Below are 26,510 nucleotides of genomic sequence, written 5' to 3'. Positions count from 1 at the left end.
TACGCGGCGATCCATATTGCTCACCGTTCTGCGCCGTTTCGTCCGTCGTCATGCATGCGCACGTGCACATGTGTAGCGCTGCTCGTTCCTAGCCGTGTGCGAAAGTCCAACCGCGCGCTTAAATTTGCATCTTTACCGCATATCTCAAGATATATTGTCACGTTGTAGTGACGGCAGGCCAGCGGTTATAATTGTTTTACAAGAACGGGCGTTTGTCGTCGCTTCCGTCTTCACGCATCGATTTACCGAGCAGATCCATGCATGCATAACTGGGACATATTTCGTGTCTATATATGCGGATGCAGATCTACGCAAGCGGATCCACTTCCATACATATATGTCTGCGACCATCCATTCATATGGATAAGTTTCCGTAAGTGCTGCGCAGAGGCATATGCATACAGACTGCATGTGTCGTAAATAACGTCAGTAAGGACTCCGTACGCTCCGGCCATATAGCCGCGTCCGTATCCGTCCATATTCCATACGTTCCGTAAGTTCGTCCTTAACACCTTATGAAGTCCATATGCTCTCCGCACACAGCCGTCCGTACCCACCGTATATTCCATAAGGCCGTCCGTAACACCATATGACGCCCGCATGTTCTCCGCATATAACCGTCCGTAACCTCCGCACGGTTTCTATAAGATCCATATGGGCTTCCTTAAAGTCCGTACGGCATCCGTTTGATTTCTGTATGCGCCTTGCGGAAAATGTACGGAAACCGTATGCCTTCCATATAGTTGCATACGGATTCGTTTCAGTAGGGGTGTCTATTTTGTTTATTGTTCTGCATGTGACAATTCACAATTGACTGCTCTTTTCAGAGGACTGTTTTATCAATTTTGTAAAACTATGTGCTGTGCAAGTGCTTGCTGTCTGGGTGGCGGGAGCTTTGTCAAGCTGCAACTAAGCAGCTTTTTCTTCCGTCACCTTTTTTGCTCAAGCAAAATAAAGAAATTTCTTCTTATAATTCAAAGTGCATGAATCGCTAAATTCTTTGTTCCTGACGTAAACGTTTATTTTCATCTGTAGAATGGGCAGTTAGAACTCCATGTGTTTTCAAGATCTTAGTTTTGTAGCTTCAGCGTGGCCACAATGCCATAAGGAAGTCGTGAAGTCTCGAATAAATTAAGCTGTTCTACAGGCCTTGCTTAGGCCAGTTTGCAGCACCTACCAAATTGCGAACACTTATATCTCAACACGGGAGACTGACTTCCCTGCCACGTTGAAGCTACAGGATAAAATGAAATCTCAAAAGCAGGAATAGTGTTTATAACTTCCATTTCTACGGATGAAAATGTGTCCACTTTCTACGGATGAAACAAATGAACGATCCATGCTCTTCAGAGCTCAACTTATGATTAGGCGCTTTTCGGACTGTCTTCAAATTTTATATTCTAGGTTGGCCACTACATCAATGATCTTCGGAACACAGAGCACAAGCAAAGTTATTCGCCTTCTCACGCTGTCATTTCTTCGGAATTTCTGTGTTATGGGTGATGTCATTGATTTAATAAAGTCATGTATAAGGCAATGGGTGCTGGACAAAGTCGAATGTCTTCCCCGTGCAAACAAAGCGACTGACAGCCTCCTTCCGAATCACGGAATCCACTCCTCTACCCTCCGTTCTCCTCCCCTACTTTCTACATTCACGTTTCCTGTTCGGCCCTGCCTCTGAGGTTATCACGCGCCTTTACTTTATCATCTTTTATCCCCGCCTCACAACTCTTCCTCCTTCCTCTAACGCATGGCAGTTCGTACTTAGAATTTTGCTTTATTACAACTTCTCTTAAATCGGATTTTGACTTCGCCTCATTTCTTGGGGGTTTAAGAGGGCCAATATTCTCATTTCTATTGTTCCTTAGAAATTGGTGCGAACGCCTCCTGACATTTCAATGGGTAGAGAAAGATTCGGTTCGAACGAGTTGAACTCTTCCATGATCGTTTGGCGTTGGATAAGAAGTCCGCCCAGCCCTCCGGTCAAATTCGTTTTGGCATTCTTTTCTTTTCTTTTTATCCTAGACACGATCCCCTTCTTCCGGGTTACAATGCTCATCCACCAGGTCTGCAGTCAATTAGGAGACTGCACTTGCTTCGCAAGAGAGTGAGAGCAAGTGGGAATGAGATTGGCTTAGCGAACCTCATCCAGTGCCTGGTTAGGACGGAGCAAGCACACGCTCGGATTAGTGTGTAGAAAACTAATAGTAGAACTGCGTTTCAGTAGTGTATAGGTTTGGGCAAGTTGGCTATTTGTCCCTACCCGGGAAACATAGCGCAGTAGCACGAGAGGACGAGACAACCGACAGGACTATAGTGCTAACTTTGTTCCATTCACTAGGTTATTCGCTTCTTAGAAACTCTTCAGCATTTTGAGTCTTTGAAGTTTCGTTACACTCGACGCTAATGATTAAGTACAACCTTGTGCCCTTTCCTTCTGCATTCATTTCGAAGTCCACCCTGCTACAATTTGGGCACTCTTTACTGGCTTCCCTCCATCGATAAAACTTGGAACAAGGCCAGACCTTTTTCTGTCCCTTGTCCAGTCCTCTTATCTCATTTTTCTGCGCTATGTTTTCTGTGCAAATATGGATTACAAACCTCCCCAAAACCAGTTCCCTTCAGGGAAGGGAACAACACATGAAAGGCAGGAAAGCATTGGAACAAGTAGAGAAAGACACGTGCTTACGATAGATTCTCACCGCTCACCTGGCCTATGAGATTGAAATGCTGAGAAAATAAGTATGGGCTCCAATGCACTCAGGAGGTACACTCAGGTGACCGATAGCTGTTGGCCAGTATCCGGCAAGAAGAAGTTTCTTAGTGTGGACCCCTTCCAATTTTTGCCTAAGGGGCTGAAGCCTAGAGGCTAATGGAAATACTTTAATTTCAATTAAGTTGTGGTCATACTGGAAATGATTTTTTTATACCGCTTCTGAATGACCAGGAACGAGAAAATAAAGAGATACATTCAAAAATAAATCTGTGCTTCCTGATTTCATTAACTAGACCAAAAGCCTAGCTATTTCAATCACCATAGTTAGTGCAGTGAGGCACTTATTTGTTTATTTATTTATTTACAGAATACTGCAGACCGAATCGGTCCAAGCAGGAGAGGGTACATACATTGTTCGTAAATACTATGCCTTAGGATCAGCAACAATGGTGAAGCTAGAAATCACGACAATAAAATATAATAACAAAGACAAACAAGGTTACAAAGCAAATACACTATGTGAATGTACTATCGCGCTCAATATGAGTTGCAACGCGCGGTCATCGACCGGGGCTCGTTCCGTGGTGTGCCTCCTCCAAACAGTCGCTCGGAATTCTGGGAAAAACTGCTGTTCCAGGTAACAACAGCACCCCCGCTCTGGAAAAAGTTTTTCCCAGAATTTCGAGCGACTGTTTGGAGGAGGCACACCACGGAACGATCCCCGGTCGATGACCGCGCGTTGCAACTCATATTGAGCGCGACAGTACATGCCCCAAACACAGGCACATAGACAATAATTACTAACCTAGTCCTTCTTGAACATTGTCTTGCGTACTCTGTCCATGCATATATTTCCTCCTGCCTGCTCCTTGTTTGCAGGGCGAGAAAAGTATCCAGATTCGGGGTACAGCGTTGATCGCAAAGCATTGTGAACGGCAAGTGAGCTCCTGTAGGTTTTACATGAACTACGACTGCGAGAACCCATCTCTAATGGGGAAACAATGAAAACAACGTGTCGTCTTTCCCAAGAAGTGTGTAATTCAAAGGGACCACGTAAAAAAAGGGAGATCTTAATAGCGTTCTCCGGACATGATTACGAGCGTACATTCTTCCGTAACCATTGGAAACATGTGATGTTAATCAGAGGTGTCAGTTTATCAGCAAATGTTGGCATAAACGGCGTAAAATTTCAAACATATCTCGAGAATATTTTAATCAACATCGTCTCTGGTTGCAAATAAATCCAATTCAGCGCGTTTAACGGCCGCGGTTTTCTGTTTTAAACAATCAGAGGTTTTTCATTTTCTTTCTGGAGTACGCGTGCTATTCAACAAACCAACAGTTCAGAGGAAATTGAAGCTTCAATAAAAAAGAAACAACTTAGTAGCAGAAGTTTCTGGAGGTATAAAAATAAATAAAACAAAGCTCCTCTCTCTCAACCGCGAATTTTCTTTCAAAAGTCAATTGCTTTTTCCATCACCTTCCGAGCCACTCACATCAAATGGAGTACTCCCCGCTAAAGACTGGAATAAAAATAAAACCATCCCAACGAGCCGGCCAAATCAACTAAAGCCATTTTTGTCTCCACACTCTGCCGCTCCAAGGGTCTTCAAAATATGAAGCCATCAATACAAGAAGAAATTTATTTAAACAAGACAAACCAATGCTAAACTCCAGAGCAAACTACTTTGCGACGCGCACTCTTTGTTTCGTGGCATGCGGAACCTTCCTCAAACCTCCAACTTTTTATTCCCAGCAGAAATCATACCCTTCCGTGGCTCTTCACACTCGAAAGCTTTTCAAACGTAATCGCCGCAACAGCATCAAGAACAAGTTTCGCCAGAAGCAATCGTAGAGACCCACGACAGCTTCTTCGCAGCTGCGCGCCTGGTGTTATTTCTCTGCGTTAAAGTGGCAAGAAGAGGCCTCCAGCTTTTATTAAATAAGGCTTTCGTACGATGAGAAAACATTGCTGAGGTCTGTCGCCATTTTTTAGTGTGCCGTGACGATTGAAATTTAAGGCTTTAGTAAGAGCACGTTTTTTTTTTCCGGAGATTATTTTTTTCTCAAGTATATGCTCTCATTTTTGCTAAGAGTGCCCTGTGACTGCATAGTGTCTACAGGTTGCTGGAACTATTTTGAGATGATCTGCTTTTCCTCCGAAATATTTCACTTCTCTTTACGGTGCTGGGTAAAATTGGCACTTGAGTAAATAAAAGCCGAACGGACAACGGTAGGGGCGTCTTCCTCTTAAGATCGTGCTTTATTATAAGGACCGAATTTTAGGCCCCTGATTGCTCCACTCTTTAGAAGAAACAGGGCTCCCGGCTCCAAAATCATTTGTGCCATCGGAGTCTCGCCTCAGACAAAATGTTTTATGGACACGAGTTTTATTTCGAACAACTTTGAATTTAATCAAACAGACCAAACCATTTTATTCTAAACTGGCGCGTAATTTCTTAGACACGCAGCTAATTCGTCGTCTTCAAATTTCTTTGTATCAAACCTACATAGAAAATCAAAAGGAATTTAAGGATTAAAAATATACTGTTTGCTAGCGAATTCTATACCACAGAAATCTTGTGCGAGAGAAAGCTATTTACTAGAGAAGTCATTTCAAGATCTCTTCAACCGGGTCCAATGCAGCGCGGCTAGAACAAGAAAAAAAGGTTACTAGCAACAGTTCGACAGGCGTGACATCGATGGGCATATAGAATGTCGGTCGGCACACACATCTACTCAATTTGAACAAACCATGCCAGAGATCATTCAAGAAGCGTTTTTTGCGACTTCCCTTGGTTGGGAGGGCCTACGAAAGCATGCCCAGTCCTTCGTGGCCGCGCCTCTTGAGGAATGTTGGCATAGCCGGCTGTGAGCAGAGATTCATTTAATTATCCAACAAGGAGTTGTTACTTTCCTGCACGGTGTTGCGCTGAGCATGCTCCTTCATTATATCCTCGGTCCCTTTTCGACGCGTTTTTTTTCCCTTCCGAGCTTTTTCTCTCTTTTATTTATGTCCTTCCTCCACTCTTCCTCTGCATGCCATGGAGGAACCGGCAGAGACAACTGGCGTCTGCCATGTGTTCTGTGTCCCGGCAAAAACCGTGTAGCATTTTGAAAGTTATAATGTCTCCTGGGCCAATCCAAAGTCTTAATTAAGGCTGGCCACATGAAGGGGATTTCATGGCTTTCGTCAACATTACACTTTAGGCATTACCCCTAGCGGACGACAGAGGAAGCCCATGAATGGGCTCAAAAGGAAAGAAACCCTTGTGGGCGGATGCTTTGTAAAGCTCCTTTTATTAGTAACAGCCGTTGCGCCCCCCCCCCCCCCCCCCCACAAAGCTGCACCGTATTTCTTGAACCGAGTACAGTGGTTGGGAGCCCCGGCGAACATTTTAAGAGAGTCATCTTCTGAGTCGTTAGAATACAAGTTCCATGCTGATAGGAAACATGTGCGGCACATAGCAAATTCTATTGTAATAGGAAATCCTCAATGCAGGAATCTGTACCCTCGTTTCCTGTCCTTTATCCACCAAATATTTCAGGCTAAGCCTTATGGAGAAAATCTCTTTGGCTGCTAAGAGAGACAAGGCTCGATTTAGGTGGCAAGACACGTTATTTTGTTGTTTCTCTTTTGAATTATGACTCCAAAAAGCACTCTCTCTAATATGGATATAATTAGTAGTCGCCTGTATTTTTTTCTGTTCGAAATCTAAGAGTAAATTGATCTAGAGAGCGGCGAAGCAGAACAGTTAAATCTGACCTGTCAGATATTTTTCCACCTAGTTCCAAATTTGTTTCCTTGAGCGCACAGTGTCGTACTTCAACCATAGGCCTTATTCATACGGCATACAGAAATATGGAAAGTATGAAATTACTTTTGAGACCTTCCTGGTCTCAAATTACTTATATATGACCTTCCTGGTCAAAGCGGAGTTTACTGGCTTTAAAGCGAGACAGTGTCCAATGTATATCCGGTCGTTCTGTGGTATCAAAACAATTCTTACCCCTGATGTTAATTCAGTTCAATCCCTCAGGTCCTTTCGGAGATTATCAGCACATCGACAGCAACCTCTGTTTTTACTGATTTCTTATTGCATAAAGTATTTCCGGTTCAGTACAGCTGTACTAAGATTACAGTTAAAGTGTACATAGTGGGAAGTGCGAATTTGAAAAAAAATATATTTTAATTTCGCAGATCAAAAGCACCAATATAAAGGAGGTGCTTTACCATGTTTAAATTGGAGGCACATCACACAAAACAGATACAACCAATGCAAAGTTGGTTCTTTGATTCCGCTAAATGCACCAAAGGACCACTCGTATGCTGCAGTAGTGTCGGTGTCATGAGATTACTGCTAGCTTGCACAGAGCGAACAGGCCACTTCAGCGCCTAGGAACACACAGGAATTCTATCTGCATACAAACTACGCCAACCACTAAAAACAAAGAAAACAAAACACGACTACTATTAATGGTGGACTTCCTGCACAAACTTCCTGTGTTGAGCAAGCACAAACTTATAGTTCTTATCGTTATAGTTACCACTTATAGCTCTTCGCAAATTCCCCGTTGGCTCCCGTGGAACTACAGAGAACTTCTTTGTTCCGACAGTAATGCTAGCAGCTTCAGTGGCACCGCGTCTAATTAATCAGCCCCAGCTGAAAGTTGCCCAGAATGCAATGAACTTGATGCTTCATTAGAGGAACGCTCGTTTGCTTTGGTTATGTGCATGCTGAAGTGGAACTTTCCATAGGCCCATGCCCCCAATAGTGACAACTGGCGAGCATGCATGTTAGTTTCTGGGTAAACAGAACCCACCTCTTTTTCACAAAGGTCGTTCTCAATGGCCCTTGCCAAGCAAGCGGAAACAGTGGAGTGGTAATGAAGGTTGCAAAGAACAGTGTATGGCGCAGAACGACAGCAAACAAATAAAAGGCTCCAGCTGAGGCTAGAAACTTCACTAGAAGTACTCTTTTCTGATATCACTTTCCGACATTGGTAGCACTGTCTATCAGAAATTTCTGAAAGAAATGCCAATGATAAATGAAATTGAACTGCAATTAGAGTTGCGCAAGGCAGTTTCTACAGAATAAAGCGCGCCGCACCTACTAACCTCAAAATTTAAAGAGTATTATGGCACAAGATCCATGAGGTATCGAGTTTATTAACTGGGAAGTGAGCAGCCAATTGTGCTGCCCGAGACAGTACTGCGGGCACATGGCCATAAACCTCAAACAAGATGTCAGGGACACCGAATTCCACTGCAATGAAGTAATTATTGGAGTTCCAGACGAAGAAAAAAAAAGTAGAAGGCAGCAATGAAAAAAAAAATATAGGGCCTTTTTTTGCAATATAGGTGAATAATGAAAACAAGCCTTCAACAGCCATCGAAGAAACAGTGAGGGTGCTCGCTTTTCCGAATCAACTGCGATGGTGCAAAAAATTTGGCAAACTAATATTTCGCCTTCAGTTATTCACGATATTCAGTCCACGGGCTGTCATTTCGCCAGGATCGAGTGAGTGGTCTTATGCATAATTTGTGAAGAGTAAAGTAAACTTTGGACTAACTTGGAGGAAACTTTTTAGGGCTCAGTGAGTCGTAGCGGCGTAAACGGAGTTACTAACTTACCATGCTGATCGGCTGCCTTCTTCATGTTGTAACTTGTTAGAAGTCGCTGTTGCTCCAAATAATAGAACATGTTTTAATGAACATTTTATATTGCTTGAGCCAATTTATAGGTTAAATTGACTATTCGAAATATATGAAATGTGCACTTTTGGTGAATTGAGACTAATATACGCAGCAGCTCCCGAAAGCAAGAAGTAAGTACAAATCTTGAGTTTGCTCCCCCCTTATGTAATGCCCTCGGGCCTTTAAGGGAAAAATAAATGAAATGAAAGTGATGGAGAGGCAGTGCCAAGAAATTGTTAGTAACCGCGGTTGGAGTTGCAGCAGCAGAATACATCACAGTATCCCATTTCTGCTGCAATAAGCATGGTATGAATGCAGTCTCTATCTAGTCAAGGTCTTAGTAGAATTTCGTCTCCCTATATATAATTAAGAAAACAAAATATTGTAGTTAACGCCGTTTGCCCAACCGAACGTGTCTCGAAAATTCTGGAAATTTCAGTAAGGCGACTCATTCTTACGGTGGCTCTTTTTAATACACTATCTTTGCGCTGTTCTTGAATTGTAATGCTTCTGGAGGTCTTCATGCCGTTTCTTTTTTACCTCAGAGGGCAGCGTCGTTTCTTGTGCCTTAGTCTAGTGTCTGAAATATCAGAAACGTCTGATAATATGAATTCGCTTATATATGGTTTGAATGCGTAAAGTGAAAGCCATTCTTATTTCGCTCTGCAGTAACCCTTTCCCCGCAAACAGTCACTAGCTCATCTGACCACAAGCTCGTGTGGTACCCGGTTGCCTCCGATTTCGACAGTTCTGTGCTGTCCCTGTTGCTCTTTTGCGACCGTTCGGAGTGCGTCTGCTGATAGTAAACGCACTTGTCATGTTCAGATTGTGTACCGTGAGTACAGTGCACAACGTGTTCACAAGCTGTCCCTCTCCTTTCTCAGCTAAGCGTAAACTCCGTAAAGCCAGTAGAAAGACCTTCGGCTGCCTCCTAGTAACACAATTCGTTTATTTACGGAAGTTAATATAAGCAGATTATCAGTTGAATGAGTATTAGTCCAATAGCAAAGTTCAACTCTTATCGCAATTGCAACGGCCATGCAGTGGCAGGGAGTGCAGCTACAGTCCATTCACCACGAACTTGATCGGTTCTCAAAAGAGGTTCCTCACCGGATCAGCATGCGGAGTCGTCAAAGGGCCAAAGCAGTACCGTTCGACGCTTTTAACTGCCGTCCTCCCTCTAAGAAGCTTACTCAACCCGGTACTGACTGCGCCTCTTTTTAAAGCCATTTGATGCCCAGCCTCAAGCCCCATCTTTTCACTGGAATGAACAGCCTGTAATCAAAAGCGAAACGTACCCACAAGCACATCACCGGAAAAAGAATAAACCGTATGAACTTATAAGAAAGATGCAAAAGGATGTGTTATGACCTTCACAGCGAAGCAGAGTTAGGGTGTACTTCCGCGCATCTCTCTCGACAAGTAGACGACCAGCAACCTGCGTCACCGGTTATGCAAAAAAAAAACAAAAAACAAATCCGAACGCGGACGGGATTTACGAGCAGCGTGTGGTCGCTGAAAAGACCACCAGCCTGATAAATTCAGACAAAAGTGAGTTCCAGGGTGCATTGCCCTCGCTCAAAGACCGAAATACGGTCTAAGAATTTATTCGGCTCGCCTAACGTAAGCACGGCGTGTCGGTGCCTCGGTTATAGCGCACAGTGCCAGCCGATAAGGTTTCTTCCAGAGAAGACCGAGTTTTTATGGATCGGACAGCCTGAGCTATGAAGGTGGTACAAAGACATAAAGCTGCGGAGAGGCTGCAATTTCTAAAAGCGAGTTTTTTGTTCGTTTGGTTTTGAAGAAAATGGTTTGCAGGAAAGCTTCCCTCCTTTCTGAATCCGTGCACGGAGATATTTTTCGCTGGTGTACTGCAAAGAATCCTCATCCTACATCACAACAACGCTCTAGGTTGCATGGCTCTAAATGTATCATACTTAGGATTGAGGAATATGGACTGAAGATAGGAGCACAACTTTAGTTCTGTGAGATAGGCTGTTTGGTTGCCCTGACAGGGGGCAGCTAAAAACGGCATTTTCGTCGCCAGGTTATCTCTAACTCTGTTAGAAACTATCGAGATTAAATTGAGGAGTGGACCTGAGCGCAGATTAACAAGCGGGCCGCGAGAACTATCCTAGACATTTGAATTGATGAGTGACTGTAGTAAACGGAACGAAAAACCACTGCGTATGGTTTCGTCGTAGAGCAGGAAATGAAACCGAGTTGTGATGCTTCCATGTCGCACACACGCACACACACAAACGCGGGCGCGCGCGGAAAACAGTGCGCAAGAATACGCAGAATACGCCTCCCTCATTTTACTTTTAATATTCTACCGCAATGTAGCATGGAACGAGCACAGTTACTCTAATGCCGTATCAGGGACAATCTCACATTAGGGTTATTAGTAGGGAACGATGGCATGTTCAAGAAATGCAAAGTTATTATTCAAATCAGAAGTATCTTGGATTCAGTTATCTGAAGTGCATGAAATAAAAATTCTTTAATTCAGCAAAATGTCATTCATTTATAGCTTTTCTTTGCTTCGTACGAAGATGCATGTTCTCAACTTCATAACTGTGAGCACTAGCAACTTATTTACCTGCTACAAAACCAATGAATGTTAAATCTAGCTCACTATGTAGCGTACTCTTGCAGTTTCGATGTCCAACTGTAAACTTGTTCATGTCAACATATAAGCTCAATAATGGAGTTATTACAAATCTTTTCACCATTTATTCATGCCTCAAATAGATATATTATTACTGAGTTTCTTTAAGATGCTACTTGCGTAGATTTAACAGGCTCAAAATGCAGGCAAAGATTTCTTGCATTAAATATGACGCACGATAATTATGCTATATCCTGCGGGTCCATGGATGTTTATTACGGACCCCCGTTTCTGGAACTCACGCATGCGACCATGCGGGGTAAGGTTAGCGTCAAAACTTGAACAGGTGGTACTTATGACAGATGAGGAAAAGTCTGTCGCAGGTAAAGCTGCAAGAATTCTGTTTTGAAAAGACGTGATATGCTCAAAACTGTGGAGGATAATTCAGCACGCAAGAAGCCAGTCAATTTCAGGAGACCGTGCTAACAACACGGTTTCCCTCGGGCATTTTATTTATTTTCACTCGCTGGACGCGTCACTGTGGCTGGTCTCAGTTGTCTCGTCTGCGATGGAGGAGATATCTTTCAACTCAGTGTCGATCTGCCGCCGCAGCAGCGGGAAGAAGGAGCGGTACACGGTGGCCAGGTTCTGGTCCGAGTCCAGGTACACAGCGGCGGCCAGGGACTCGAATAAATCGGCAAGTGGCTTCGGAGGGGCCGGCACTCTGAATCCCGGGTACTCCTTCGCTCCGGGGAAAAAAATTGACAATTTGCTTAGACCAATTGTGCATTATCCGCGCAAGCACTAAGTGGCCCTCTTTGGCATAGTTTATCTTGGTTTTGCATTGTTGTCTTGGGATTAGATTGTTTACACGGTTATTCTTCGCTAGGCATCATATTGCTCTGTGGTTGAAGTGGCATATGTCATATGTGTTCAGTGGTTTGCGTGTGTTTGAATGGCATGCATGAAGCATAGTAGATAGATAGCTCAAACAAAAACTATGGGCGAACTTTGGCAGCCTAAAGTGCGCTAGGCGAAAGCCTTTGGCGCGCTACTTCTCCTTCCAGTGACTGCCTATGTTTGTTACGGCTCCACCGCTTGGGAGCGATCCTCCTCCACTAGCTGCCTCACACCAACTGACGACGTAGCAGCGCTCGACGTCGCCGCGCCGACAGCTCTACCCGTCGACGAAGATGACTACTGCCTATGTTTATTACGGCTGCACCGCTTGGGAGTCATCCTCCTCCACCAGCTGCCGCATACAGACTGATGACAGAGCAGCGCTCGACGCTGCCGCATCGACAGCTCCACCTGTTGGCGAAGATGACGTCACCTTTCGGCAGATGTAACGCCGGACGGACGGACGGACGGACGGACGGGAGAATGAGCCAGTAGAGGCTTGTGCCTTAATATTTATTACAGTATCGCGCTCGTTCTATGCGTTCGTGTTAGGCACGGTTACAGTTAAAGTTTAAATAACTGTCTTGTGATCAGCAAAGCAGTTAGCGATATATGAAACATTGGAAACCAGCGATTCTGTCTCTTGAAGGAGCAGAGGGCAGCTCCTTAGCTTGACGGGTGCTCTGAGAAGGCTGCTAGAGTGTTGATGCTTCATTCCTCCAAGCTACAGACAGTTGTTGTTGTTGTTGATGTTGTTGTGACTGAGAGAAGGATGAAAAGGAAATTGCACGGGCCTGCTACTGGCTCGAAAGCGTGTCTCTGACACATCTGAACATCAATCGCTCTCACTACAGACAGACACCGACATTTTGGCATTTTATAATGTCATTGCTTTAGCTTTAAAAGGCACCCGCGAGGTAGTGAGGGCAATCAGTCTTCATCGTAAGCAATGGGCTGTGTAGAACAGGTGCAAGAAACTGGAGCACAAGGGTGGCAGTGAGAGGAACGGGTGCAGAGTGGCCCACGGAAAATGGTTCGCCTATTGCAACACAAGGATTGAACGCGAAGTTACTACATCGGCCAGGTGGTTTGAGGCGTTAATGAGTCTTACACAGTCGAGAAGGTGTCTCACAAATGGCGCATCGTCTTATGTTACCTTGCATTGCCGAGGATACCCGAACGAATTTTTCCTAGTTAGATAGGATTGAGGCCACCTTCGCCCACGTTCGCTATCTACTCACCCTCCCCAGACACCGGATTCATTTCTGCTCAGCTGGATATTTATCAATGCTTTGGAAATCAACCGGATAGTCTGTAAGGGATCGGTAGTGTACGCGGGGTCATCGGAACGCGGCTGGGGGCGCTCAAAGCGAAGCGTCTCCTTTCTTGGAACGCGGCTGCTCGCGAACGCGCCGGGAACTATGGGTGTCCACCCGCCCCGCGTTACCGATTTGCGCACGTGCTGGCACGAATGTGTGTTTGTGTTTGTTTTTATTTTTATTTTGTGGTAGATAGGGTGGTTTACCTTGTAGAAGCCGGAGGGCTAGCCATGCCCTTGAAGAGCCAATCATGTTAAGAGGGCAACATGATTGGAAGCTACCAAATGTGGGCCGGGCCGTTAGGGCTTTAAAACCGGGCCCCGGAGCCGGAAGCGGGGTTCTGCGCTAAGGTGAGATGCTATGCATCTTCGGCTATGCCGAGTAGGGGTCTCCCCTAGTGTTAGCCAGTTCCATCCTTTTGTTGTTTTGTATCTTTTTGCCCTTTAATTTGTCTCTAGTGCCTGAACTTGTATGCAGTGTAAATAGCTGTACATAAACCTCAAGTATTCGCCTTACCCCTGCATCTCAACTCATAACAAGACCGTCTCTGACGGGGCACCCCTGGTGCGAAGGAACGCTTCAGTCTTCAAGAGAACAAACCGTCTCTGGCGGGGCACCTCTGGTGCAAGGAAAGAGAACCTGAAATTTACTCCTTTTCAGGAGCCATTTTTTGTGAATAAGAATTTCAAGTTCACGCTCCTAATACTAACACAGTTCCACATCACACTATCTGCCCTCCACCGGGTCTGTCTCCTCCGAGTAAAAGCGCTTTTAATCGTTACCAGTGATGAGTACTTCGTCCAATCAAAAGAAGTGTCCTTATCGAAATTTTGGCTAAGAATTCTTATGTGCCCCTTCACTCGTTCCGTTTGTGTATTTTCGCCAACAGTATTAAGTTGTGCAGCGAGACGGTCGAGGAATGCGTGGTCAAAAAATAAGGGAAGAAAAAGTCCTTCACAAAAACGTATTATAGGCTCGAAGAAAGCAAGGCATATCTGTAAAAAAAATTTTCGCTTTCTAGCTATAGGAGTGTAGTTAGGTCAGAAGAGTGTTTTGTCGCAAAACAAAGGAAAATAAAATGCCCGCCTCTTGCGCGCGCCGGGGTTTAAAGTTTATTTGTATTTTGTTGGTTCGGTCTGAAGTCTATATACTTCATTTTTGAGTGAATAAAAAGCAACTTGACATCTGGTTATGTCTCGGCCTCATGTCCGTCTTTTATGTGGAGCTTGGAAAAGTTTGCAGATGTTCATGCAAAGAAATACATTTTGCGGAGTAGTATCACAAGTTCTGGCGATCACCAGCCAACGGGTGAATCGTCTTAAGAATACAGTTGGTTGATCATCATCATCATCAGTCCAACTACGAACACAATAGGACAAAGGCCTCTCCCGCATCTCTCCACATTACCCTGTCCTGTGCCAGCCGCCCCCAACGTGTCCCCGCAAACTTCTCAATCTTATCCGCCCACCTAACACTGGCGCCACCCGCTACGCTGTCGCTTTCTTCGATACAAGTACTTTGCTTTTATTGACGTTCGGTTATCTTGCTTTCGCATTGATTACATGCCCTGCGGAAGAGCATTTCTTGCCCTTGTATTTCACTAGTATATTAATAACCCGCCCATGTCCCTGATCCACTGTGCCTTCTTCCTATCTCTTAACGTTACAACTATATATTTCCTTTCCATAGCTCCCTGAATGTCCTCAGTTTAGGCTGAACTCTTTTCGTTAGTCTGCAGTAAACTATTAGCTATTTAGCTATTATAATTAGGCGCCTGATTTCGGGTGTACGTAAATTATTTGCAGCATATTGGAACTGAAACTCGCAGCGACATATTTGTAAGCAGCTGACACTTCCGTGCTTTACACGAGATCAAGATTGAACGAAAGGTTGTTCTTTTATTGTGCACAGGTGTCACCGAAGCATGCCGCAGTTTCCGCTCACCACATAGTACCGGAACTGTATCGTCCGTTACGGGAGCGAAATTTTTTACATCTGTCTCCATAGCATTGATTCCAATCTTACAAATCTTGCTGTCTTACAAATGGAGAGCTTATGCACTACACGGCATTCGTTAAAGCACCGATAGGCCTCCACCCATAGCGCAACGGTGACAGCTTCCCAGTGAGGTGGCTCTATCTGGAAGCTGGTTCTTACATGTTATTCTAACGGCATATACCCGTTACGAGAATAAAGTCGATTCCAGTAAAAGGAAAACATAGCGGGGGTTTCCAGAGAGCCATTGGACGGTTAAGATTATGAAGGTTAGAGGTATAAGGTGACTGGCAGCGGGCGCCTCGCGTTGTAATTTGACGCCATCGGGTGAGGAATTTAAACTGTAGTGAGCGTAGTAAGGCTGGTAATAATGATTTTTTTTCTCATTGCTTGGACGCTCATAACTCACCCCATCCCTGAGCATCTTGACGTACTGGACGATCTCTTCACTGAGCGAGGGCGACGAGTAGCGCAGGAGCTTGTGCATCCCATGGTGCGCAACCACGAACCCCAGGAAGCGGTTGCACTCGATCCGCCGGCGTGTCTCGTGCAGAGCCTTCGGAGCCAGCGGGTCGATGCAGCCGTACAGGTGCACAGTGAGCATCTTCTTCAGCAGGGCGTCCCCCATGAAGTCCATGGGCCGCATGAAGCCCGGGACGACGCGAGCTCCGGCAGGAAACGAGCCGTGGGTAAAAGCCATGAGCAGGAATCCCTGATGCGAAAACAGCGCTTCTTTATCTCACTCATAGTCTGTCAATAGCGGCGCTTCGGTGGAACTGGCATACAAGAGGAGTGACCATTTTCACGCAAGGTACACTCGCCCGTTGGCTCAGTTCACAAGGAATACATAACAAAGTGCTGGGAAGATGCTGGACGCTACTAGCTATATTTCCTTTAAAACAGCGAGAATGAATCGACTTGTCTGGAAGACCTGTGTTGTTACGCTGTCTGCTCGTTAGAGCCCGACACACTCCGGGGCCGCAGCCACCAGCGTAGGATAAGTCAAATCAGGTAGTACAAAATTCGACAAAAATGCCAAACAAACACAATAAAATGAACTTCTTACGCATACTTCCATTTCTAAGGCGGCCGCGACGCCCCGTTTCGGCGGAAATTAAAAATTGGTTGTTGAGGAAAGGAACTGGCACACTGTCTGTCGTTAGTGACTGCGACATTGCAACTAGCGTGGAAAGCACAAGGACAGCGACAGAAGGAACAGACGGGACAGCACGCTAGACTTCAACTGACGTTTTAATGCACACATAACAGATTTTTACACTTGTATTCGGCGCATGCTCAGGAGACTGTACCCCCGCCCCATTCTCTTTATCACGAAGCAGGTTGTCATAACAAAGAGAGAACATTTAAACCAAATTGACGCGCAAGTTTTGCGACAGATAGATTATCTCTTTTTTTCGTGAGGGCTACTGAGGGTGTGCTCACGCGCTTGTCCCCTGCATTATCAATGCAAAATGCTTCAAATATCTCCCTATCACCCTGCCTATGAAGCCGCTTCAGCACTCTCGTGTGGCTAAAGAGTGGAACACATTTTTCTTCATTGCCGCCTGTTGTTTTTACTTTGCATTTGCGGCAATGTGCGGCCGTCGGTTCCTTTTGTCGCTGTCCTTGTGCTTTCCACGCTAGTTGCAATGTCGCAGTCAATAACGAATACACACCAACTAGCCCAACTGTCTTCCATGATCATACTGCTGTCTGTCGGTCTCGGCAGACCCATGGACCGTGCCGTAAGAGAAGGTATAAAGGAGGGAGTGAGAGAACAAAGGAAGAAAGAGGTGCCATAGTGGAGGGCTGCGGAGTAACTTCGACCACCTGGAGATTCTTAACGTGCACTGACCGCACAGCACACGGGTGCATTTTGCGTTTAGTCTCGGTGGTCACGTTTCGATGCAGGCGAAGCGCAAAGGCGCCCGTGTGCTGTGCGATGTCAGTGCACGTTAAGGTTCCCCGCGGGGTCTAAATTATCCCGGAGCCCTCCACTATGGCACCTCTTTCTTTATTTACTCCCACCATCCTCCCTTTCCTTACGGCGTGGTTCTGGTGTCCGCCAAGATATCCGAGGCAATAACTGCCCCATTTCATTTCCTCAGGAACCAGTTTTTCCCTCCATCGAAACGTGGCAGCGAAATTCAAAATTGCGTCCGTGTGCTGCACGATGTCTATGCCCTTTAGAGAACCGCAGGTTGTCGAAATTATTCAGAGCCCTCAAATACAGCACGTCTCTCTGTCCCCAGCCGTGTGCTGTACAATACCCCTACTTACAACTATCCAAACATGACAAACGCTTTGGATGCTTTGATTCGCAAGGCATTCAAGGTAGCACTTCATCTTCCCCTCCACACACCCACAGACAGATTACAAGGCCTGGGCCTCCAGAATATGATCGGGGAACTGGTGGAGGCCCACCGATAGGTCCAATACATCAGGCTCACACAAACTTCCACAGGTCGGTATATCCTGGACTCCCTCGGAATCAGAATACCGGCCAACGACCCAACCCTCCTCGCAATCCCATAACCCCTTCACTAGGAGCTCCTCATCAGGCCGCTCCTGAGGAATATGCACCCGTACCACCAGAGCAACGCCGCAGAGCCCGAGCGAAGCCACTCCATCGAGCGTACGGCTCCGAGCCGGACGCCGTATGGGTGGACGCTGCCTGCATGGGTGATGAACCGAGAGCAGCTGCGGTGGACACTTCATCCACCCTCGTCACACTACCTCTCCCTCCAGACACGTCCCCAGAGGCTGCAGAGGAAGCCGCCGTTGTACTTGCCACCATTCGCACAGAAGCCCGGTATATTTTAAGTGACTCTAAAACTACGATACAAAATTTTGCTCGAGGCCGAGTTCATCTCCCTGCTTTTGACATACTGGACTCGCCCGATGCTCCGCCCCCCCTCGCCTCCCACCATGTGGAGCTGATATGGGTGCCTGCACACTCCGGCAATCCCGGAAACGAGACCGCCAACCTTTTAGCCCAAGGTTCTTTAAACCGGGCTCAGGTGGCCTTTGATCGGGGATTCACGAAGGAGCGCATGCACTCATTCAGCGAGCGGACCCAGGCATACAGAGCCTCACGCCAGCTCTACCCCCCGCCCCATTCCTCCCTAGATAACAAACACGCAACACTCTGGCCCAGACTAAAGACATACACTCTCCCTTCACCTCTTAACCTAGCCCACTATCATCCCTCCTTCCCCACTCCGGCATGCGCGCTGTGCCCAGAACCCTTCGCCTCTTCCCTCCACATCATTTCCCTCTGCGCGGCGGACCCTCCCCCGCGCGACCTAGAGAACCTCAAGACCTGGGAAGACAGCGAGACCCTGCTGCGCTCGGAGGACCCGGCCGTGCAGACCATCGCCACCGGCCGGGGACCCTGGGGCGTGTCCCGAATTCCTGTGTAAATAAAGTTTTTTCTCTCTCGCTCTCTCTACCTTTCTTCTTTCACTGCCTCCTGTCTCCTTTCTGTTACGGTGCGGTTCGCATGTCACCGAGATGCGAGACAGTTACTGCGCACTTCCTGACGCCAAAAACCAATTTTGAATTTTTCAAACTTCACATCGAAAAAATGGAGAAGGGTTCACGTAAGTTGCTTTATCACACTCTCGAAATTTTTCACACAGCAGCACTGCTTCCTGCTCAGGGTATTCAGCAATAGTACTACAGCAAGACCCTTTCGTAAACAGTGTGTGTTTGCTGCTTTTATTATTTGTAAATGAACCAAGGTCGTCTGTTTTGTGGGCTGAACAGCCGTGTGTCTAAGCTGCTCGAGAGAGCAAAGAGTTCGTGCTTTACATGAAGTGCATGCCACTTCCTTGTGTATTAAACCTTCGCTTCTGGCATGAATTCTACTTTCTAAAAAGAGGTGTTTTCATTTTGGGCTGCTAAACAAGTACTTGTCGCGACAATAATGGCACGTTCCGGGCTATTTTTGGGAATGGATTGGGTAGGTTAGATTTAATTATGGGACGCGGTCACCATCTAGAGGAGGTAGGGGCACAAAGCTGTCTTGTCCAACTCTGGGCGCGGCGCGAGTCCCATCGTTACAGCTAGCCTGCCAAGAAAAATCACGGGCAAGAACCTGCGCAATTTACGCATTGCTGTGCGACCATGGCTGAAAATATGAAAATGAAGGATGCAAGATTAAGAGGCAGAAATACATCCGAGGAGGCCAGGCAACAAGTGCGAGTTAATTACATTCTATTCCAAGTAAAGAAATGGACATGGGCAGAGCATCTGATGCGAAGGACAATCGACTCTCTTTATGGGTGACGGGCCGGATTTCGAGAGCCGGCAAGCGTAGTGGACAGCGTTCCTCATGCGGCGTTCCCAGGAGGTTCAGGAACCGTAAGAAGAACGCCTACCAAGCCTACTTATTAAACACCTAGAAGGGATGTCCTACTCTGGCAGTGATAGTTCTTTTATAGCGTGAGCTACACTGGCCGAGGTTCAGCAGTTTCGCGTGGCTTCTGGAAAGCCGTACTGCGCATGCGAGAGGAGCAAGTGTCCTCACTACGCACAGCTGGCGTGGCTCGCCGCGCCCGCTTGCCTTCCTTTCCTTAAAATGATCGGTTTGTAAAGCGTTGACAACGACAATTCCAGTGAAAACACAATGAACGCTGACGGCCTACGGCTTCAGCGCCGCGTCTCTGGCACAACCTTGTTAATGCCTGCAGCCCACATCACTTCCTCATTCCCCCACATACTTATAAGCACGATTCAGGTGTTCACTAACCCAGGGAGTCATTATGAGCACTTCCTTTCCTTAAAATTATCGGAGTGTAAAACGCTGTGAACGCCAACGCCAATGAACACAGCGAACGCCGACTGACTAGCGCAGCGAGCGTTATCAATGCCGACGCATGCAGCGCACACCTGTCACTACCGCCACTTAGCTTAAAGCACAGTTGAGGTGTCCACTGTTCCAAGAGGGCAGTTATGCGCCCTCCCTCTGGTTCAAGTGTCCACCAAGATGTGGACACCTCGCTCTCACCTCATCTACGTATATCCTGACATAGCAGACCGAAGCCACTGCTAATTTTATGTATTAGATTGTGCCAAACATGCGGAGCGATAACCCGGATCATCGATATCAAGCAACCACCGGCACCCAGGCAAATATACCGCCAGTCAATTAGCAGGAGGAAACAATAACTTTAGGGCGCTAACGTGGCCGCATTTGACGCAAGGCATGATTAATTACAGGTCAGCGCTAGAAAGCTTTCACTGCAGTGGACGTGTTTATAGGTGCCTGATGCTTTGACAGCCATGAATGCTTACCTTGTCACGAAAATCGTAGCCTATGGTCCGCTCAACCGGTATGTACGGCCTTGCCGCTCGCACAAGCTGCGCGTCCAGCGGGTCCCACGGCTCGCGGGGCACCGTCTGGGTCCAGTCGTAGAAGCTGTTGGAAACGACGTTGAGAGGCATAGCTGCGGAACAGTAACGCTTCCTTGGCGCGGGCTGGGTCTCGTTGCAAGGGCTGTTCGACACGACGCTGAGGTTCATGAGTGCTGAAGAAAAACGCTTCCTTGGCCAGAACAGTGCGCTCGCGTGGAACGATCTTCTTTGTCTTCTTCGTCGAGCATTCTGGCCTCGATCATTAGAGAGCTGCCGCGGCGCTTGGTCATCATCATCATCAGCCTGACTACGCCCACTGAAGGGCGCAGGCCCCTCCCATAATTGCGGAAACAACGGCGCGGCAATCGCAGCGGCGGCGGCACCTCTGAGTCACCCGCGTCGCGGAGGAGCCAGCGATGGCCCCAGCTGCCCCAGCGCCGCAGCTGTGCGCCGTGTGACGTCACTACTCCTGGAAAATGCACTGCTGGCGCAGCGGCGTCGGCACCTCTGAGAACACTTGTAAAAACGGGTAGGAGACAACGTAAACACCCTAATTTCTGTTACTGCTTTGGCGCAATAAATTAGTACCGTAATTTTGAACACGTATTTGCTTTTGTTGAAAATTTTGTATAACTTACTCTTTATCCAAACCGAAGCTTTAACAGCACGCAATTCATTTACCTTCAACTTTAACTTTAGGGGGGGAGTGATGTGTGAATGAAATCATCACATGAACATCGAACTTCATTCAGTGGTAAATAAGAGGAGGGAAAAGCATCGAAATCAAGTATATGTACAACCGTTTTAGCGAAACTGAAAATAAGAAATAAATTAAAAATAGACTTCCAGAAGACGCGCAGAAAAGTGTGCCTGGTGCATAAACCCCGTAAACGAAGACGGCTAGAGCACTTAGAGGACACAGTCATTGTGCGCAAACCATTACTCAATATGTCCTCGAAAACTCTACGTGTATCGGATGAGAAGTGTGCATGAGAAGGGCGAGAAGTTCCGCCACACTTCTCACCCGATACATGCAGGTTTTTCACGGGAAAATTTAGGTAATAATTTGCGCGCATTGATTGTGTCCTTTAACTTCAATGGCAGGTTTCTATAATGCGGATTATGCACGAGGCATGTCTTTTTGTGCGTTGTGGCAGTTTCTTTTTAATTTCTGTTTTAGTACCTGCTTCAATGGATTACCAACGAGCCGAAGAAAGGACTATTCTATTTTAAAAATATTTATTTTCAGTTCCACGAAACGCGAAAAAAATGTGTCCAAGAACGCAGGAGTGAACTGTTGTGCTGTTTTGTGAAAATTTTGTGCTGTCTCCGAGCTCTTCTTTCGCAGTGATTTTCTGTCGCTCAGCGCCTTTTTAAAAGTGGCATTAATTTCACAACCTTAATTTCTGACGGGTACTGTTTTCTATTCGTGCTTTTTTTTCTCCGTGTTGTTTGAAACCTCCGCTCTTTTGTCACTCTGCCGTTTATTTTTGTACGCTGTTTGGAGGTGTGAAGGTCTGCAGTTTCAAATTTGTAACTTCCCTGGTATAGGGTAAAAAAATTGAACATAAGTAAAGCTTACAATGTCCTCTGTAGCGTTGCCGCTGCTTTCTCCTTACAGGGTAAGGATCTGTATGCGATTGTAGGAAGCCAGTTTCGGTAAATGGCTGCAACGCCCACTCTTATTTCGACACACTTCCGTTTCCATTACTGAAGATAGCTGCCTACTCATAGTGCGATCACGTAGGGGATTCCCTCGTGTCATCACAACTGAGTGCTTAGGGACTGCCACCTCTCTAACCAGTGGAAGTTTTGCCGCAGTAACGGACAGGGCTTTCGTTTTGATCGATATGCTGTCGCGCGAAAATGGCCCCTGGCAAATTGTGACGGATATAGGGACAGCGTCTAAATCACACGGGCTCCAAAAAAACTCAGAATATCTAACAGACACGAGATTGGAGGGTAGTACACACGAACTATATGAGACTCGAGTTGTCTTTGGGCGTGTTTCCATTTCTATATACGTAGCTTATTCCCGTCCCAGCCATCACATTTCTTGCCACTTTCTGCTTTTGAGGAGCCAGGCCACGCTTATCACACTCTTTTGCGCATTGCAAGATGGGGCAAAAAATGAACAATAAAAGAATGTTCCGCTTCTTTCCTCTCCGCCAACCGCAGTAGGCAATGCATCCACCTCTTTCCCACGTGGTTCTCTTGCGAAAGTCGATATAGAGAATTTTTACACTTGCAGACCTTTCTGCAAGTGTAAAAATTCTCTATCTCGACTTTCACAAGAGAACCAAGTGGCAAAGAGGTGGATGCATTACCTACTGCTGTTGGCGGAGAGGAAAGGAGCGGAACATTCCTTATTGTTCATTTTTTGCCCCATCTTGCAATGCGCAAAAATATGTGATAAGCGTGGCTTGGCGATTTTCGGCGATTTTCGGGAGAGGAATTGTAAGCTGCTGACCTATCGTGGCATGCCAATGCAAGCAAGCAAAGCCCCCTAAGTGGTCTGATATGCCATGACAACGCATGGCAAGACCACTAAAGGCTAGTAAAAAAAAATTCCGCACTCGCACTGTGCTGCTTTAGGGTCGTGCTGAGAGCAAAACATTTTCTTTCGAGAGTGGTTTCGTAAGGGTAGAAGAACTCTAGAATGTTTTGCAGAAACGGTGTGACGAGATATGAACTTGAATGCAGTGAATTTGTTTCCCCAATAGCCACTGCCAGTTAAACAAGCTGCCGAACTTCAGACTATTAAACGGAAGGGATGAGTTTCAAAACCGCTTTGCGGAGCACTGTTTTCGACTGACAAGACTTTTCAGGCACTACATACTTTGTACCGCGAATTGCAGAAAGCATACTTTTAACGTTGCCTATTCGTTAGGGCAAGGAATCGTGTGAATTCATCTTCAGACCTGAGTTATCACGGGCGAGCACTCTCTAGAATGTTCTCCGCCGCAAAACTTGAAAAATTTAGCATTGAAGAGGCTGTTTTCCACTGAAAGCGAGAATGACATTGTAGTCTGTCTTCTTTTCCCTTGCGCTTCGCTCTGTCCTTGCTGTGACGACATTGAATCCTTAAGCTCGCACAACTGTCCAACGCTTAACAGCCTTCATTCGGTGCTGGTCGCCGAGGGATCCCTCCAGCCTTTCCAGCCCCCAGTAGAGCAAATGAGTGGCATTTTCGGCAGCATCTGGCGTTCCCATTAGCCCCACCATGAAAGGGTGATCGCGTGGAACGTGACCTCTAATTGCTTTAGTTGTATTTGGTGGCAGCTGCTGTCTCACTGGGGTGCACTTTCGGTTCTCGGATGCAGCAGCTGCCATCAACGGGTATCTCTTGTGACCACAGCAGAAAATATCTTGCTACTTCTTCTTCTCCTGAGTAAACATGGCTACATTTCTATTTTAGCTTCTTCTTTGCATGTTACATCGCAGCAAGACTCACGTGCCATTTGCGTAATATTGAATGGACATTTTTCTCCACTTTTTCCTAACATGGACAAGGCAGAAATTTTTCAGCAGACATGAATAGAGAGATAAAGCGGCCCTTACGAGCCTGCGTATACAAAAAGAGAGAACTATCGTTTAAACGAAGCAGTTCGTACGGGAATACTGAATAGAAGAACACGGCGATAACTCTTAATTAGAGGTAATCTTCCGTTTGAAGATAACTTTCAATTTTGAGTAAAGGTGTGTTTTTATTCTTGATAAAAAGCGTGGAAAAATAGGGTGGGCAGTTAGTTTCAGGGTGGGCTTCTCTTTGCAATTTCGCAGGGATCCCTGTCTGTGATGCTCGTCTTAGCTTTGCGTTATATAGCGTTTCAAGACGCTGCTGACCGTCGGGGCCAGAATTATTGCGATTTATCCCCATATTTGGGGCGCATTTATTGCAAGGCATTTATTGTGACGCTAACGTCTCCTACATCTTAACACCCCTACCACCTATACCACATTATCGCTCTTCAAATTGAGCAAAATAGCGAAATGCCTTCATTAGTGCCCCCCCTTTTTGTGCTTCATTGCTTTTTTGCCGATAGTTCGTGAGAAGTGCGATGCTCTACTGATTGGATTTCTTTTTTCAAATCTGCTAAGCAACATTTTATTTTTATCACTTCCGCGTTAGTTTGCGATTAAACAGTTATAGCGAGTCATCATGACATGCAGCATCAGTTGTCCCTTATCGTCTTGTGTATGCCTTTGTCCTTGTGTTTTTCGGGCTGTTCATCACGAAACGTCATTCCGGCCAAAGGAAATAGCACAGTAATTGTGTTTGGCATAATGGGCCAGACAATTTCGCTGTCCAGGCGCATTGAAAGGAGCCGCAAAGCAATCGTAACCACGCTCCTCTCTCTCGCCTGCTCGAGGAGGCGACCAATCAGGAGGGAAAGTGAAACAGGAGCTGGATGGGTCCCCTACGAGCGATGCTCCCCCATGGGTGTGATTAAGCCGGCTTTGCGGTCACCGCGTACCCTTTTTATGCATGCTGAAAGTTGAAACTGTTAATGTAGCAGCTGAAAAAGCACTTCCGCTTTAGAAGCATTGAGGTTGGAGGCCCTGATGGCAGGCTACAGTTACCATTGGGACCCGAGTGTCTAACTACTAAAATTAAGTACTTGATAGGCAGATTTTCATAAATGACCCCAGCAATCAACTTCTATCACAGCATTTATGGTGTCCACCAATGCCTTCACTGTGATCGCGAAGGAATCATTATTTTGTCTTAAGAAGCTTATCTTTGAAAGTCAGTTTGAGTCTGCCAGCCGACACACTCTATTTAGTTTCAGTTCTACTCGCATGCTCCGTTGGTTGTTCAATAAAGCGCGCCTGTGTTAAGTGATTGGCCGCCATGGGCTTTAGGTATTACCCGATAGGCATTTGTGGGCAGTAAATGGGTGTTGCTGTACTGCGAAAACACCCGAGTGCTTTGTCATTTTACCCCCAGATCTAATGTCTAGTACCTTCGGCTTTTGATGGACACGTTTATATTTATTTTGAGCAGTTTTTCGGTGCAGTAATTTTCACCTAATTGCGACGAATACTGATTTAGTTTTAAATTGGTTATGGTCAGAAAGGATGCTCTAATTGTTTAGCATCGGGAATTTGTTTATTGTACTACACCATTCGATTAAATATTGTCGTTTGAGCAGCCGACCTATGCATGTTAGTTATAGATGTCAGATATACGGCGTATACATGTCATTTCGAAATTACGGACACACTTTTCTATTGATATTTTTACAGGAAAAAGCATACATGTCAATCAACGTTGTTTTTTTCCTAGAACGAGCACAGCATCCTTGAACTTCCAAAACAGGGGCCGTGCAGGCATTCAGAAAACGCTGTGCTCATCACTGCCGTTGAGATTACTTAACAGCTTTGCCGAGCAACAGCACTAAAGGCGCTGCTTCTGCAGAACCACAACACAGAAGCTCCCATCGCATTGCGGAAAAAATATATTAGCTTTTTGAGAATGTAAAAGTTTGCTGGGGAGCAACCACCGCCTTTCAGGTTTCACGCGCCAGTCATGCAAAACATTTCCGAAGAACAGATATGCTCATTTCATGGTTTCTTGCGTTACTGCAAATTTAAGGTCCATCCACAAGCATACTGCACATATATTGCGTTCGCGCGATTGCGGAAAATGAGACTAGACTCAGTCCAGTCACCGAAGGGCAGCATGTTATACGCAGTCATTAAGTTCTAATATCTCTTGCCAAGTTCTTTCCGCTACTGTGATAGGTTTCAGAACTGAAAAGTGCAATTCCAAAGTACAGATTTTTCTGTATTGCTGCCCTCCTTACTATACATTATCAGACGGTGCAGGAAGCAACTACCGACAACAATACTCTTTCGAGGTCCAACATTAGGTTTATGTCATCATTTAAAATCCACTCCAGAAATCGC

General features: G+C 46.0%; 1 protein-coding gene across 1 annotated transcript; it reads right to left on the bottom strand.

Annotated features, from left to right (window-relative positions):
* Positions 1 to 11,533: 11,533 nt before the first annotated feature.
* LOC149366297 (uncharacterized) lies at positions 11,534 to 21,003 on the bottom strand. Its single transcript, XM_089555901.1, has 3 exons — positions 20,538 to 21,003; positions 15,649 to 15,951; positions 11,534 to 11,766 (listed from the first exon to the last, which is right to left on the bottom strand). Exons 1-3 carry the CDS (start codon positions 20,763 to 20,765, stop codon positions 11,545 to 11,547), a joined length of 753 nt encoding a protein of 250 aa, XP_089412027.1. The 5' UTR covers positions 20,766 to 21,003; the 3' UTR covers positions 11,534 to 11,544.
* Positions 21,004 to 26,510: the final 5,507 nt, after the last annotated feature.

This window comes from Amblyomma mixtum, chromosome 1 (genome assembly GCF_055824585.1).
Source record: "Amblyomma mixtum isolate Tamu chromosome 1, ASM5582458v1, whole genome shotgun sequence".
NCBI lineage: Eukaryota > Metazoa > Arthropoda > Arachnida > Ixodida > Ixodidae > Amblyomma > Amblyomma mixtum.
Note: the sequence above shows the minus strand (reverse complement) of the source record. Positions and strands in the feature narration are given on the sequence as shown.